The 16,261-nt window shown below is 48.6% G+C and overlaps 1 protein-coding gene and 1 pseudogene across 1 annotated transcript in view; one reads left to right on the top strand and one right to left on the bottom strand.

Annotated features, from left to right (window-relative positions):
* Positions 1-16,261, bottom strand: part of EEF2K (eukaryotic elongation factor 2 kinase) — an 82,384-nt gene that overhangs the window by 6,912 nt on the left and 59,211 nt on the right. The window contains exons 12-17 of the mRNA XM_075564601.1: positions 13,988-14,065; positions 13,146-13,208; positions 10,389-10,523; positions 10,034-10,222; positions 8,117-8,241; positions 6,118-6,296 (exon numbers count right to left, since the gene is read on the bottom strand). Coding sequence (XP_075420716.1) covers positions 6,118-6,296; positions 8,117-8,241; positions 10,034-10,222; positions 10,389-10,523; positions 13,146-13,208; positions 13,988-14,065 — 769 coding nt within the window. The remainder of the gene's footprint in view (positions 1-6,117; positions 6,297-8,116; positions 8,242-10,033; positions 10,223-10,388; positions 10,524-13,145; positions 13,209-13,987; positions 14,066-16,261) is intronic.
* On the top strand, positions 8,362-8,907 carry LOC142462592 (COMM domain-containing protein 1 pseudogene; annotated as a pseudogene).

The raw sequence follows: 16,261 nt of genomic DNA, 5'->3' as shown, positions 1-16,261 counted from the left end.
AGTACCCCCTATCCCAAAACAGATTTTTTTTCTTTTGCAAAGCTATATATTTAATTTTTATTTTTTTACAAAAGAACCTTATCACCTTCAAAGTACTCTCCATTACACTCAATATATTTGTCAAATCTGCTATTCCATTCTTAGAAACATTATAAACACTCATCTGTTTGTATAGCTATCAGCCCCTCCCTTGTTTTTTCCACCTCTTCTATGTAGTCTAACTACTGTCCTTTCATGTCCCTCTTCATTCACGGAAACAAAAAGAAGTCACACAGAGTGAGGTCAGGTGAGTGAGGCAAAAGAGACATGCTGTTTCTTGCCACAAACTGCTGCACCGAGATGGCTGCATGAGCAGGTGCATCGTTGTGGTGACAAAACCAGTCCCCCGGCTCCCACAAATCAGGCCTTTGTTGTCACACACTGTTGGGATAACTTTTTGGAACCTCTAAATAGAAAGCTTGATTAACAGTCTGACCTGGTGGAATGAACTCTAAATACACTATCCCCTTCACATAAAAAAAAAACAACAACAACCAAATGAGCCTCCTCTTAATCACTGATTTCACTTGAGCTTGTTCAATGGCGTCTTCCACTGGCTTACCGTATATACTCACGTATAAGCTGACCTGAATATCAGCCAAGGCACCTAATTTTACCACAAAAACTGCATTAAAAATGTGCTGCTAAAGCTCAGCTTATACTTAAGTATATACGGTAACTGATGTTTGCTTTTGGATCATGTCTGGTCAGCAGTAATTCTCTTGGGGGAAAAAAAGTCCGGGTCACTGCGGAGCTGTTTTTTTGAAAGCCAGCAAGTTTCCACTCAACACTCTTTTTCTGGGTCGGTCAGAACCAGAGGTACAAATTTTGCAGTGACTCTTCTCATTCCCAACTCTTCCATTGAAAGTCGCTGAACCGAGCTCCAAGACAGGGCCATCTCTTCAATGGTCCACTGTTGGTCTCCTAGCACCAGGGCACACATTTTGTCAACATTTTCATCGGTTTGGGAAGTTGATGGATGTCCAGAGCAAGGTTTGTCATCATTTGACATTTCACCTTTTTTGAAACAAGAAAACCACTCATACACTTGAGTTTTTCCCATAGCGCTGTCCTTCTAAGCTGTGTTCAACATCACAACAGTTTCTGTGGCATTTTCCCCTGAGCAGGAAACAAAATTTCACAGCTGCATGCTGTTAGAATGAAACTGCTTTTACGAAAAAATTCACTGTGAGCGAACCTCCCCAGGTGATGCCACTGGATGCACTAACTCCAGTGAGTTGCTGATGCTTGTCTAGCAGGGAAAATGCGTACTATGAGAAAGCTCTGGCTAGTGGAGCCGTTTCCGGTTTCTTTTGGCACCCCCGCGTACTCAGGTCTGAAGCCAGCACACCACCTTGTAATTTCTAGTTCAGTGAGTTCATTTTTGTGGGGGCGTTTTTCTCTTGGCTGTTTTTGAGTCAGCAGCCCATGAGGTTAGGTGTAAGAGAGGACCGTGAACAAACTGCTCCCTGTCTTGGCGGGCACTTAAACACTCCTTTGGGAATGGGATCCTCCATCCCCCACCCCCTGCCTCCCCACACTTCCTGATCTGTCCCTGATCAATGGCTACAAATTAACACAGGTGCCTCCTGGCCTAGCTGTGACATTCCTCTCTTGGTGGTCACACAGTGTGTCAGGTGCTCTGGAAAGCTTTGACCTATTAACTAAAGTCCACACAGACCTGTCAGAACTTCCATGTGTCCTTCCTTCCTGGAAGGTGGGGGCTACAAGTTCCTTTCTCACAGAGGAGCTACCTCAGCTTTGTAAACTATGAAATGGGACAATTTCACTTACCATACAGGGTTTCATGGCTGGAAAGTGATGCTGTTCAAGTGCTGAGCTCAGGAAATTATGTTCATGTACACTGTTATGCATAGAACTTCCTGGCATTCAGTTAGGCATAAAAAGACCAAGGTAATGTACAAAGGCACTGGAGTAGGAGATGGAGGGCCTGGCTCCAGTGCCACCACTTCCCTACTGTGCAGTTAAGAGGCTGAGGATCAGAGAAATTGCAGAGGCAGGATATGAACTCAGGCCTGTGGGATTTCTGAACTGGGTGTTTGGCCTGGCTCCAGTGCCACCACTTCCCTACTGTGCAGTTAAGAGGCTGAGGATCAGAGAAGTTGCTGAGGCAGGATATGAACTCAGGCCTGTGGGATTTCTGAACTGGATGTTTTGCCTGTAGAACCGCTCAATGCCACCCATCAAGCCTGTTGTTTACTCTGACTGCACCAGGCACTGCCCAAAGCCTTACACTTTTGAACGTTTTACAGAATAAAATTAAAAAATAAATAAAAACCAAGATAACAAAACAAAACCCTGCTGTGAATTGCTAGTATAATTTTCAATGAATAAAGATGACATGCCAAGATTTGTTTTCTAATCATCTAGTTTTGTGTTTCTTGAATTCCAATCATTCCTGATTTTTATTCACAATTTTTGCTGTATCTTCATTGATAGGTCCTATGACTAGTGTGGCACTCACCTAATCTGGTGTGAATTTAAGGATTAAGAGTGTAGGGGTGGAGTCTAGAATGTCAATCTGGAGAGAGCCAATGAGACTTCTGTGTGGGCGTGGCCTTCTCCTGAGAATTCTGGGGAATGTGGGACTTCCTTCTTGGAGGCAGGAGACACTACCTCTCTAGGTTCACTCCCTTGGAGATGCTCTACTGACAAGGCTGACTTCCTGCGAGGCATCCCTGAGGAGATGCCACATGGGCCTACCCTGATGCAGCCCTGGGAACTGGAATGGCCACATGAAGACCCTGCCTGTGCTGAGATACTTCTACCACCACTGACTTTGCAGCCACTGGCCTGTGATCGTTCTGCATTTGGCATCATTGCATGTGTTCTGTGAGTCTGAAGAGGACTTTATGGATTGGTGTCAGCCATATGGGCCAATATCGGACTTATGACTTTGGACTGAACTGGGTCGGGATGTTTTCTCAATGTTCAATTGCTCTTGTATATAAATCTATTTCTTATACACATATGTGTGTCTATGGATTTGTTTCTCTAGTCTACCCAGACTAATACAACTACTCTGGACTAGTATTATATGGATAGGTACACAAGCCATTATCTAAAACCATTCAGACCACATGTGTTCAAAATTCATAACTTTTTAAATTTTAGAAAGCAATATGCCACAAATATTCAATACACTTTGTGGGTTCAGGTGTAGGGGTTTGACCCTATAATCAAACATTCATTGTTTTACAATCAAATATAACTATGTTTTGACCTATGTAGAAGAAACAAAGCTATAAACAGCTTCATGTGGCAAAACATGTCAGTTCAAGACATCCACCAAAAGAGTTTGGATAAAACTTATAAAAATACTTGTAGTTTTCAGAGCTTTTTGAATTTAGAAAGCTTAATGGTTTATCATGTACATTATTTACTTAATGTTTATACCGCATTAGAAAAAGTTTTAGAATTTAGCCACATTTTCTACTTAAGAAATCAAGAGTTTAGTATATGTGTTATATAATAGGAGGGAAAAATATCCATCAATAAATGAATTGATAAGTAAACCCATATCTCATTTATCAGTTTGGTTAGGTTCTAAAGACTAGGTCCTTATGTGGAAACCGATGGTATGCCAACGTGAAGACCACATCCGACAATAAAATGGAAAATGACTACATCACCACGTAATTTCCAAGCCACATCATTACATAACAGCTAACCCCCTGGGAACTATGGCCCACGCAAGGTGACCTGTACCTCTCACCTTCACATTTGTCACCACCAGTCTTAGGTTGTCCTTGTGAAAACTAGTCACAGTACATTTTTTACCATTGTCATAAATGTGAGATGTTGGAAATTGAGATACTTGATAAATGAGAAGTTGGTGTAACAGAATATTGTTTGGTAACAATGAAAGAAGTAGTATGTGTGGCCTTCAAAGCTTGCAGGCTGACATCTAAACTGCAACTACTGGTCTCTACGCGTCCAGAGCGAAAGTGGGAGAAGGACCCTAAAGAGGCAAAGAAGAAAGCAGTCTACAGAACAAACGGTCTGCCCAAACCATGGCCTCCTCGATCCTGAGACGAGAAGGACTAGATGGTGCCCGGCTACCACGACGACGAGCAGTTCTAACTGGGTTCACAAAAGGTGGGCTCAGATAGAAGGGGAGAAACTGGGAAACACAACCTCAAATTCCTAAGCAAGTAAGTAAACAACAAAAGAAAAGGAGGCCTACTGGACTGGTTGAAACTGGAGGACTTCCCAAGACAACTGCCCTAAGATACTCTTCATACCTTGAACTGAAACTAGCCCCTGAGGTCTTCTTGTGGCGAAGGAACATAATGGCTAAGTGAAACAAGGACTATCCCCCAAAGCACTGTCCTTGAAAATAAATCACCTCTATGAGACCAAATGGTCAAGAACGGCTTTACAACAAAGGCGAGAATGTGAGGGAACAGGAAAACCAGATCCGGGGGAAACAGGAGCACCCAGCACAGAGACAATGACAACGTTCACACATGATGAAGAACGCAACTGTAATGTTACTGCCCAACTTGTATAGAAATTGTTTCATGGGCATCTAAACTGCTGTGCTAACCTTCACCAAAAACTTCCTTAATAAACCACCTCACTGTTAATAGGAAAAAAGCAGCAGTAAGACAAGCTGTAACATGAACCCTGCAAACGTAAAGTCAGAATGAAAGAAGTCAGTCACTAGTCACCGAAGGCCACATCTTGTCTGAGTCCACTGTATAAGAAATCCCAACGAGGCAAATTGGCCAAGACAGAAAGTACCTTAGTGGTGGCTAGGGGCTGGGAGGAGAGGGAGACAGAGTGACTGCCAGTACAGAGCTCCTTTTTGACAATGTTATAGAATGAGATTGTGGTGGTGGACGGAGAACGCTAAGCCCACTGGAGATCCTCTTGCAGAGAGGTCTAGGGGAGGAGATGAGTCAGTCAGGGTGTGATGTAGCACTGATGAAGAATACAGCTTTCCTCAACTTCCTAAATGCTCCCCCCACCCCACCTATCATGATCCGAATTCTACCTTGCAAGTCTGGATAGAGCAGAGGATGTACACTGGTGCAGATAGGAGCCGGAGGCACAGGGAATCCAGGGTGGATGATACATTCAGGACCAGGAGTGTGAGGGGTGATACTGGGAGCATAGAGGGAGAGTGGGTTGGAAAGAGGGAGCCGATTACAAGGATCTACATGTGACCTCCTCCCTGGGGGACGGACAACAGAAGAGGGGGTGAAGGAAGATGTTGGACAGGGAAAGATATGACAAAATAATAATTTATAAATTATCAAGGGCTCATGAGGGAGGAGGGAACGGGGAGGGAGGGGGGGAAGAGGACCTGATGAAAAGGGCTTAAGTGGAGAGCAGGTGCTTTGAGAATGGTGAGGACAATGAATGTACAGATGTGCTTTACACAATTGATGTATGCATGGATTGTGAAAAGTTTTACGAGCCCCGAATAAAATGATTTAAAAAAAAGGTCTTGTATAAAGTCACTTATACAAGAATGAAAAGAAAAAACAACCCACTGAGTGGTACCCTTTTTTTTTTTTTGAGTGGTACCCTTTTAAAGGGTGGATTTTGTCATGTGGATTTTATCTCAGCTAAGAAATCACAAAATGCATACAACTTCTATGACAGAAATGCCTGGGTGCTTCAAACAGTTAGCACGCTCTGCTGCTATGGGGAAAAAGGCTGATGGTTTGATTCCACCCAGAGGTGCCTCGAAAGAGAGGCCTGGTGATCTATACCCCCAATACCATTGAACGTTCCTACGCCGCAGTCTCCTCTGACACTCCGGGGCCACCAAGAGTGTCATGGTGGAATCAACTCCAAGGCCACGGTGCTTTCATAGTATAAATATCCACCAGCACAGGCGCGCCATGACGCCCCTTCCTGGGCTAGCCCCGCATGGGTCTCCAGCCTGGCCTAAGAGGGATGGATCTTCCTCTTCCACCAGAGCTGCCAACACCCTGAAGGGAGGGCCTTGTATGTGACCACGCTTCCCAGTGAGATGGGGATGATGCCTCTCCCTGTCCAGCCCATCCCGCCCCCCACCCCAGGGGCAGCTCGACCAGTCCCTACCTGATCTCTGTGGGTCCTTGGGCAGCCTGCAGCCGCCAGTGAACAGCATCTCGGCCTCCCTGGCCAGCAGTGCATAGCGGGGCTCATCCTGCATCCCGTCATATTCCCCACTCTCGTCACACTCCGTGGTCTCTAGGGCAGTGTTGTACCAGTGCAGGGCCTCTAACCAGTCTCGGGACCTGCCAAGGAAAACAGGGAGAGGGATAGGAGGGCCAAGTCAGGGATCCCAAGGGGACCCTTCCAGGGCATATTCAGAATGACACCCATCCAGGAGAGTCGGGTTGGGGGTGGTCAGTGTCCGTGGACACATCTCTCAAGACGGCAAGCTCTCCTTGGCAAAATCAGTAAATTACATGTAGCCAACAGAAGGATGTAGAAAATCTCAAAGACAGGAAGGCCCTTATGGGCTGCTAACTTCCAGGTCAGCAGTTTGAAACCACCGGGAAGAGGAGCCTTTCTACTCCCACAGTCTGACAGTCCTGGAAACCCTGTCTTCCAGGCAATGAGTGAGTGAGTGAGTGAGTGAGTGAGTGAGTGAGTGAGTGAGTGAGTGAGGCCCTCATAGGGTGTCTTGGTTAGTCTGCCCCATCACTCAGGTAGGAGGACTGGTGAGGTGGACCTTTGCTGAGGTCTCTAGAACCATACGATTAACAGCAGTGGGTTTGAATGGCCGGCCTTTCTGTGAGCAGCTGAGTACTTAACCACTGCACCACCAGAGCTCATTTCAACTCCTCTATCCTGGACAATTTTCCCTGTTGGCATGCACATGTGGTCAAGCCACCCCGGGCAGGGTTAGGCTCCACCCGAAGCTGAACACACCAAGCCGGGAGCACACAGGCTCACAGACCGCCTTGTCTTTTTCTGGGTGCACTGGGTACATAGCACTAACCATGTGGTAACTATTTATAGCATACCAGGAAAAGGCAAAGGGAGAGGTACTGAGAAGCAGGCTGTCTGTGGGTCTCACAAAACGTTCCAGAAACAATAGCCGTGTGGACTTCCTGTCCTTGCCCCCTGTCCCGAGATCCTGCTCACCCTCCAGACTCAGCAGCTGTGCTAGGCCCGCTGCGGGGTCTCCCTCTGCCTTCAACACACTCAGCTCTTGCCTGCACATGACTTCTGCACCTGCTGTTCCTTCTGACTAGAACATTCTGCCTCCAACTCTTTCCACAGCTGGACCCGCCCCTCTCCGCTTGTCCATCGCCTCTTTAGAGACACCGTCCCCCCGTACCCCGGGTCCTTACCCTGATGACCTCCGTCTGTAATTTTCCCGGTGACTTGTTCATTTGCTAATTATCCATTTCCCCTGACTGGAACATGAGCTCCAAAGAGGCAAGGGCCTTGTCTGCCTGGTTCCCTGCTGTCCTCCCAGAGCTGGGTCAACAGCCTAGGCTCAATAGATGTTTGTTGGGTGAATAATTCTACACAAGTGGTTGGTTGTCATGGTGCTGCGATCACCTTGACTCCAGTCTGCTTTGTACAGAAGGAAAGTGAACTGACAATGATTGGTGGCATCCCCGACACACTAGGGTTGTAGCACTGGACTAGAGGAACTCAGGTGGCATTGTGGGCTGCGGGGAGGCAGCTACCTGCAAGGTCTGCAGTTTGAATTTTCCAGTCACCTCTTGGGAGAAAGAAGAGGTTTTCTCCTCCCATCAAGATTTACAGCCTTGGAAACCCAAAGGGGCTATGCTGTCCTATAGGGTCACTCTGAGTGCATAAAGACTAAAATGACTGCCGTGTCCTGGGGCTTTGTGTGCCCAGTAAGCACCATCACATTTCATCCTCACACAACCACACTGGAGTATGTGTTCTATAATTATGCCCATTTTGCAAATGGAGAAACTGAGGCCAGAAAGATAGAATATAGCTTGCTCACAGTTACTGGACTGGTAAGGGGGAGCCAAGACGGATGCCCAGGGCTACGCTAACAGTGAAGGGAGGATGCCCACCCACGGTCAGGCTCCCACCAGCTCAGCCTGAGTGAGCACCACAGTACCTGTCCGGGCTGAGGTTCTGGCCAGAGTCAAAAGCTCGCGCCACTAGGATCATAGACTGTCTGTCACCCGCTTCAGCCGCCTTCAGTAAGTAATCGAATCCTTTTGTTTTATTCTCTTCTGTCTCCTGTCAACACAAACCAAAGCAGGGGAGAAGCAAATGAGACTTGAACTAGACGGGGCCTCCAGGATCTCCCTCATCAATCTTCACCCATCAAATTATAGATATAAAATTATACATAAGACCATGGCAGGCGAGCTTGAGGGGTCCAAGTCCCTGAGCGGGCTGCTCAACCGCCTGGCCCAGGACGCCTTCCACGGGCACCCAGGCACCACGGAGGAGCTGCTGCTGAGCCAGCTCTACCAGGACTTCCTTCCTGAGGAGTTCCGCCCCTTCCTGGTGAAGATGAGGGGCATTCTTAAGTCTATTGCATCTGCAGACACGGATTTCTTGACTGCCCAGACCAAAAAACCAGGTGGGATTACATGTGAACAGGCTGCTGTCATTTCCAAATTCTGGAAGAACCAGAAGACGAAAATCCGAGAGAGTCTCGTGAACCAGAGCTGCTGGGACAATGGGCTTGGAGGCTTAAGCTGGAGAGTTGATGGCAATCACAGTTAAGGCACTCTGCTCAAATCCACACCCCTGTAGCCATGGTAGAGCTGGGATTAGGGGAAAGTGGACAGGAATCCGAATTTGCGTGTTTGGAATTGGATGAGGTCAAGATCAACCAAATCCTGAAGAAACTCTGAGGTGGAAGACAGTATCAGCACCCTGATGCAGCCGGCCTGACCCAAGATGACATGACGTAGGCAGGGCTAAAGCAGCGATGTCCGGGACACCTCCCCGCTCACCTTTCCCAGCGGGTTTCCCTATTGCTATTAAACCCTTTATTAAATTCTTAAAAAATTATAGGTATACATTACACGCACACACCTATCTGAACAAAGATATAAACACACACATGCACACGGATAACTGGGAGGAGCAGGGAGGGAGAGGAATTTTACTGTAAACCTCTTCAGATTAAAAAACATTTAAACAGCATGTGACTGTATTCCTTTTTCAGAAAGTCAAATAAACAAAAACCTCTGGAAAGTCTTCCCATTCTCTAATAGCACAGGCCCCCTCCCTCCACTGAACCACAGCCAGGACTCCTGAGGAGGGCCATGGGCTGGCCCAGTCACCCTGTCCATGTACACCCTCGACTCATTCACGTGGCAGGGAGGATGAGAACAGATCTGCTGGGTCTCTAACTCTCCTGAGGAAAGGTCTGTACTTCCTAGACCATGCCAGATCTTGTCCTCTTTGAATGCCAGGGCGGGAAGGAAGGAGCAGACTCCAATTAAGTTTCCCAACGCAACGACGTCCTGTTCCCTTAGACCTCACCCTGACCCATGCCCTGTACCACTCCTCCTGCCCAGCCTCTAATTCTGTTGATGTGCTTCTTGTCTTTTACTTTACCAGCTTGTCTCGCACCTCTGGTCTGGACATACCTGCCCCTTCTGCTGGACCTGCTCACCTCCCAAGCTCTACTTGGCTGACGTTCATTCAGCCTGAAGGTACAACTTAAGATACCCATCTCTCCATGTATCCATCCAACCAAGGTGAACGGAGCAGCTCTCGGCGTGCTGGCTCTGTTCTAAGCACTGAAGAGATGCCCAGAACTGACCATCGACAGGAGGCTTGTGCTGACCCCTTGAAGCCCCAGCGAGGAGCTCTTCTTCATGTTGTCAGCGGGACTCTCACGACGTGATGGCCTGATGATGTGACTGTCACCTTCCCCCCAACCAAAGGCAGAGACCACTTCCACCCATTCCAAAGAACATTGGGACATTTCCTGGCTCCTTTATCAACGGCAGGATGGAGAAACAGGCTGACTGCATCCTCTCTGGCTGGGCCCTGGCCATCCCCTCACCTTCAGAGAGACATCAGCCAGGATGTGGTGGGGCAGCTGTGAGTACATGAGCCCCAGGCCTACGATGGCCTCCAGCTCGCCCAGGTCAGCTGCATGTTCCAGGTGGAAGACCGCCGACTCCCGGTCCCACTCCTCATCCTTCTTGCAAAAGCGCCCGCCCTCATGGTACCGCACCATGGCCAGATGCACCTGCCACAAGGACCTCAATGTCAGCCTGGCCATCTGGGAGCCCAAAGCCAAGCCCAAGGGCCACCCAGCCAGCCTGCCGGAGGAGGAAGTGATTAGCAGCGAGGTGTTTGAGCCTGGGGGCTCCGGATTAGCGCAAAGAGGATTCCAGAATGGGTATCACCGATACCTTCCCCAAAATGGACTTCCCGATTTTCTTTTCATGGTCCAGAGTATTAAGCCTCTGCATTTCCAGAGCCACAGTGGAAGCCCTCGCCAGGTGGAGGCGGGAGGAGTTGAGGAGATTCCATTTCTCCACACACACCTGAAGGGAGAGAACGAGGCATGGCGGAGTTTACCGGCCAGAGAAGCCAGGAGGCTGAGCGTTGGAAGCTCCTTGCCAACACAGGCTGTAGTAGCCCTTGCTACCAGAGCCTGCTGGTGGGAGAGGGTAGAGAACCCTAGTTTTTCCATTTCCTTAGACCAGTGGTTCTCCACCTTCTTCATGCCGCGACCCTTTCATACAGTTCCTCATGTGGTGGTGACCCCACCCCAACCATAAAGTTATTTTCGTTGCTACTTCATCATTGTCAATTTAAGATTGTTATGTATCAGGTAACTCCTGTGAAAAGGTTGTTTGACCCCCCCCCCCAAAGGGGTCACAACCCACAGGTTGAGAACCGCTGCCTTAGACGAACACCAGTCTGTTTCTACTGATTCAAATTCAGTCAGTTCTTGGATGCCTAAGGATGGCTAGAGCAGAAAGGATCACAGCAGCTGTGTGTGTGTGTGGGGGGGTGCCCTCTCACTCAGCAATCTGGGTTTGGCTGAACCTCCCCACCCCCGTTGCCCAGCTCCCCGAAGCAAGGTGCCAGAAGGGTCTGACTTCACACCTCGCAGCAAATCCACTTTGCTTATCTCTGAATAACCACAAAAATGCCACACATGGAGCAATCAGGGGCGCTGGGAAACAGGCTTAGGAAACACATCTTCCCTCCCAGGTCCAAAGGTTCTCTTGCGCCAGAGCCAGGCAGTGGTGTGTGTGCCTGAGAATGAAACTTTCACTGAGAAGAAAGCTCTTCATAGGATAAGCCTGCGGAGTCAGGGTCACCAACGACTTTTGAGGGTTGGCTTTCCAGAATCGCTCCTCAAGCTAATGGGCCTCTTGCTTCCCCATAGGGACCACACGGCTCTCTAGGTGCACCCCGCACCAGTGGCCTTTGGGTCAATTCCAGCACATGAGGACCTCATGTATATCAGAGTGGGACTGAACCCCCGGGAGCTGGAGGATGGGGCGAGTCCATGGCTGGGTTTCTGGAAATCACTGCCATGTCTTTCTTCTGAGGCACCCCTGGGTGGACCCAAACCTCCGATCTTTAGGGGAGTCACTGTCAGCCCACGGCACCCCACACCCTCTTCTCGAGCCCCTTCCAGGGCCACTCTCCACCTCCTCTGCCAGGTCAGACTCTCTCTCACCTGGAAGGTCCCTCTTCCCACTCCGGACCCATCTCCGCAAATCCTACCTTCAAGACTGGACCCCAGAGCCTTCCCTATCACGCTAGCAGACCGGACTGATGATTTACCCCGGCGGCATTTCCTCATCGGATTATGTCTTCTCAGCACGGTGTATCAACCGCAGTGCTCGTGCCATGGGGGGCTAGGTCATTCTGCGCTGTGGAGCTGTCCTGTAGGACATTTGGCAGAGGACATTGAGGCTGGATGCTAGTTGCACCCCTGGTTGTGACAACCAAAAATGTCACTAGACATTGCTCAATGTCACCTGGGGGCACTATTGACTCAGGGTTGGGTTCACTGGCGTGGAGGTGAAGAGACCAGGCTTGGGGGATCTGAGGACAAGGCTGGCTAGAATCCTGGACCTACCATGTCCTTAACTGGGGAGCCTGGGGAAGTCTCTAAACCTCCCGTTCTTACACATAAAATGTGGTGGGTAGTGCGGATGAAATGGGAGGGTGTAATAAGTCCATGAATTAATCCTGTGAACATACCTGGCAAGTACTTTAACATGTGGGTTATGGCTGCTATTAGTCCCCTTCAAGGATGGGGCTGGTCTTCTCTAATCTCCCCACACATCCCCTCAGATCCTTACACAGCATCCTGCCCAGAACAGGGGCTCAAATAATATTTACTAGTTTCTTTGCTCCGGAAGAGGAAGAAGGAAACCAAAGACTGAAGGAAGGAACTAACCTAAAAGACCAGTTGCTGACACAAACCATAGCCCCATAGCCTCACCTAGCCAGAGCTCAGAGGAACTAGCTGGTGGGTGCCCAGCTACTGATTGTTCTGATCTGGTCACAATAGATGATCCTAAACAAGATTGGGTGAAAATTATAGAGTAAAACTCAAGTTCTTTTTTAAAAGCCCAGACTTATTAAACTCGTAGAGACTAGGGGAACTTCCTGAGGTTCCCACCCTTTTAAACTTTAGACTGAAACTACTTCTCGGATAAATAGAAGACTATCTCGTAAAAGAAACAGTATCTCCCCCCACATCACCCCCACCCCCGATGGCTGGGCTCCTTTTAATTTACACAATAACATAACCATTATACAAGACCAAATGGTCACAGTTTATCCTAAAGCAAAGAAGAGGAGGTTGGGAGGAGGGTAGGGAAACAAGAAAAATAGAAAAAGAGCAACCAGAATGGAAGAGCGTTGCTACAACGTGGACAATGTAGCCAGTGCCACGGAAGTGTAGGCAAATAAATGGTTGAATAGGAATCAAATCTGCTGTGGAAACGTTCATCAGAAATTCAATAAAATGTTTAAAAAAAAAAGGTAGGGGGCGCGGCAGATTTTGCACTGGAGCAAATCTTTCTGCAGGAGGTGAGCGAGGCAAGCGGGCAGGCAGCCGTGAGCAGGGGAGGAGCATCACAAACAGCTGGAAAAGGAACCACGCAAGCAGCCGGAGCGTTCCTGGGGGCCATTACCCGTCCGGAGCTGCCCAGGCTGTCGTCGTCGTACTCGCATCTCCGGTTCCCATTGGAGCAGCCCTGAATGGAGGCGGAGAGGACAGTGACTCAAAGAGGCCTTCCGCCCGGGGAACTGACTCTGCCCTCTGCAGGTGACTCTCCTGAGGCAGCTGGTTCAACCCTCCCAGGTGACACGGGGACGGGCGCCTTGTCTGCTAAGCAGAGGATACTTGGGCAGCAGGCATGAATGACTGCGCCAGTAGTCAAAGCCTTAGGGACTTCTGTCCTTGTGTGTACGGACAGAACCGGTTCCAGAAGCCTGGGATCCCAGCAGGCCCTCCTGGAAAGGGCCTCGGAAGCCACTTGAAATGAGGCCAAATCCATCCTCTTGCCAAAACATACTTTTTATTCACAACCACCAAGCTGAGACCAAAGGTCTCCTAGCAAGAATGGACTTGGTGACAGGTTCAATTCGGACACAGGGAGAAAAATCCGAATGGTCCTGGCTGGAGAAGCCAACGTCTGGGGCCCTTCCCACGATGTGCCAAGACTCCTTTGCCTTGGAACCAATGCCATTTTGGTCTGTTAACCAGCATCCTCAGCTTAGCCAAGAAAGGTTCCAACGTCACTATAAGAGTTGTCCCTCATTTTCAACCTAATTGTGCCTAAACTAGCCTGTTTGCTTACTTGTGCCCATTACCCTATTCATCTTCTTCCTGCTTTTATCTTTATAGGATCTGGTTTATCCATTCTGTTAGCCTCTCTCAGGACCCTCCAGGGCCCACTGGGACTCGCTTCTGGTTCTTTTACCCTGCTGGACAAGGAAGTGATCTTGATCTAGTTTCCTCGGGGGTCCTTACGTGCTCTTCGGGCTCTGGGTCATCCAGCTCATTCTGCTTCTCGCTGGGGTAGCCGCTGTCCTTACTGTTCTCAGCGTCCTGTGGAGAGACCATGGCCTTAGGTCCCAGGGGTCCTCTGAGTAGAGCGGTGACACTTGGGCCCCCCCAGCCAATTTCTCTCTCTCCTTTATCCCCTAACTTGCACAATAATCTCTTCCTCTGGCCTCTTCCTGGTTAGGGGTCAGGAGGCAGTATGAAGCAGTGGCTAAGCGCAGGGTTTCTGCAGCCAGACCGGCTGGGCTCAACTCCTGGCCCTGCGGTTCACCAGCTGTACCCTTGGGGAATTGCCTCCTCTCTCGGAGCTGGAGTTTCCTTACCCATGAAACCAGGGAAAACGATGGCACTGGCATCAACGGGTGAGGAAGTGCAGCACGTGCTACTGAGGGTGGCTCACCTATTTCACAGGTGACAACGAAAGCTGGTTTCAGGGATATGAGCCTGGATCACAGCAGTTTTGAAGCCTACTGACCACAGCTGAGTCCTTTACCTAAATTACGCAGGCGACGCAGGCGTAGGCTTTTCTTTCTTTTCTAGATCTACGGCCTGTTCTGAAGGGGAATCTGGTACTAGGTGTGTATATATATATGTAGCATTTGAATTAATCAGCAGGGCTCCTTTCATGAGTAGCCTTTTTATAAACCATGTTTAAATTTGTTTAAACAACGTTTTTAAAGACGCTTGGTATCACTCCCATAGATGGAAGGAAGCCATTCAACATATAGCACGAAATCTTTGGTTTCTGGTGTGGGCAGGGATCTGCTCCATCCCAAGGATCCTTGCTGTCCTAAAAAGGCCTTGCCTTGTCTCGGGAAAATGATAAAGCTTAATTAACCACTGCCCTCACTGCCAGACGTTTGCGTTGTTAGCTAAAAGACAGTTGCTGGGGTTGTTTTGGTTTTATTTTTCATACTTTAACTTTGAAAATTGAGGGACAATAAAATGTGCAGACTTGAATGCAGAGTCTCAGCATAAAAAGCTGTGTCCGAAAGTGGATTGTAGGTCAGACCCAAAGTCCCACTCCTGACACCTACCAACTATTGCAGTATGCGAATCACCCTCCCACGCTTGGAATCGTTTCCAGTGAAGAACTCAGAGCCCAAGCTCAGAAACATAGAGCCTCATTCAAGCCCCACCTCTGGACTTGCCATTCTGCCTCCTGAGCAAGACGGCCAACCTCCTGGAACCTCAGTGTCCTCACTGAGAAGCAGGTGAATGCCCATCCTATTACAGGGAAACCGAAGGCAGCAAAGAACTATGTGTGGAGCCGAAAAGGAAGGTGGCTACAGGATTCCACTGCCTGGGTTTGAGTACTGGCTTCATTTTTTGGCCAGCAGAGTGACCTTGAGCTGGTCTACCTTTCTGTGCCTCTGTTTCCTCATCTCTAAGTCAGGAATGACGAGAGTACTGACCCAGCATCTGCTAATACTGGGGATAAAAACAGGTGGCTGAAGGGCATGGGTGAGAGGGAGATTTTCACTGTGTAACTTTTCATTCTGAACCATAAGAAAGTATTCCTTATTCTAACATAAAAAATTTTTTAATTATTAAAAATTTTTCTTGAATTATTTTTAAACAAACAAAAATAACACCTCCTAAAGCTGCTGTGAATATTAAGTGAAAATATCTTCCAATCACTTAGAATATCAGCATCTGATTATAGTGTCTGACTTCCTGGCTGAAAGTGAGGAGGACTTGAAGCACTGACTGACACATAGTTCAGCTGGTGGCTTTAAACTGTGGGGAGAGGTCAAATGCTTACAGACATCCTCCCCAGGGCAGTTAGTCAACCAGACTGTATGGCAGGCCTCACTCCCTGCTACTGGGGACAATAAACTATTCCTCCTTGAGGCCTGAGAGCAAGAGTTCACACCCTGATAATGGTTCCTATGGAGATCTAGGGAATAGGTCAAAGTTAGGCTGCCATCCTAAACCTAGGACCTGCCCATCTTGTCACATGTATAACCCCAATCCCTCCCCTTCCTATTGCGTGTATGTCCCTAGACCACCCCCCTCTCATTACTGTATTATCTATAGGACAGCCCCTTCCTGTGACATATGTCCTCACCTGTAATTAGGGGGCTTGCACGTCCCCAGAGAATATAAAAGGGGCCGGGGCTACCATTAAACTCTCTCTCTCTCCCTCCACGTGGACCATCGAGTGGAGCTGGGGTGAGCATGCTACCATGAAACTTGTCTGACTCCCATTTATTTCAATATTTCTATCTCTCATGCTCT

The sequence above is a fragment of the Tenrec ecaudatus genome, chromosome 12 (assembly GCF_050624435.1).
Source record: "Tenrec ecaudatus isolate mTenEca1 chromosome 12, mTenEca1.hap1, whole genome shotgun sequence".
NCBI classification, from domain to species: Eukaryota; Metazoa; Chordata; class Mammalia; order Afrosoricida; family Tenrecidae; genus Tenrec; species Tenrec ecaudatus.
This window is presented reverse-complemented; position numbering and strand designations above follow the sequence as displayed.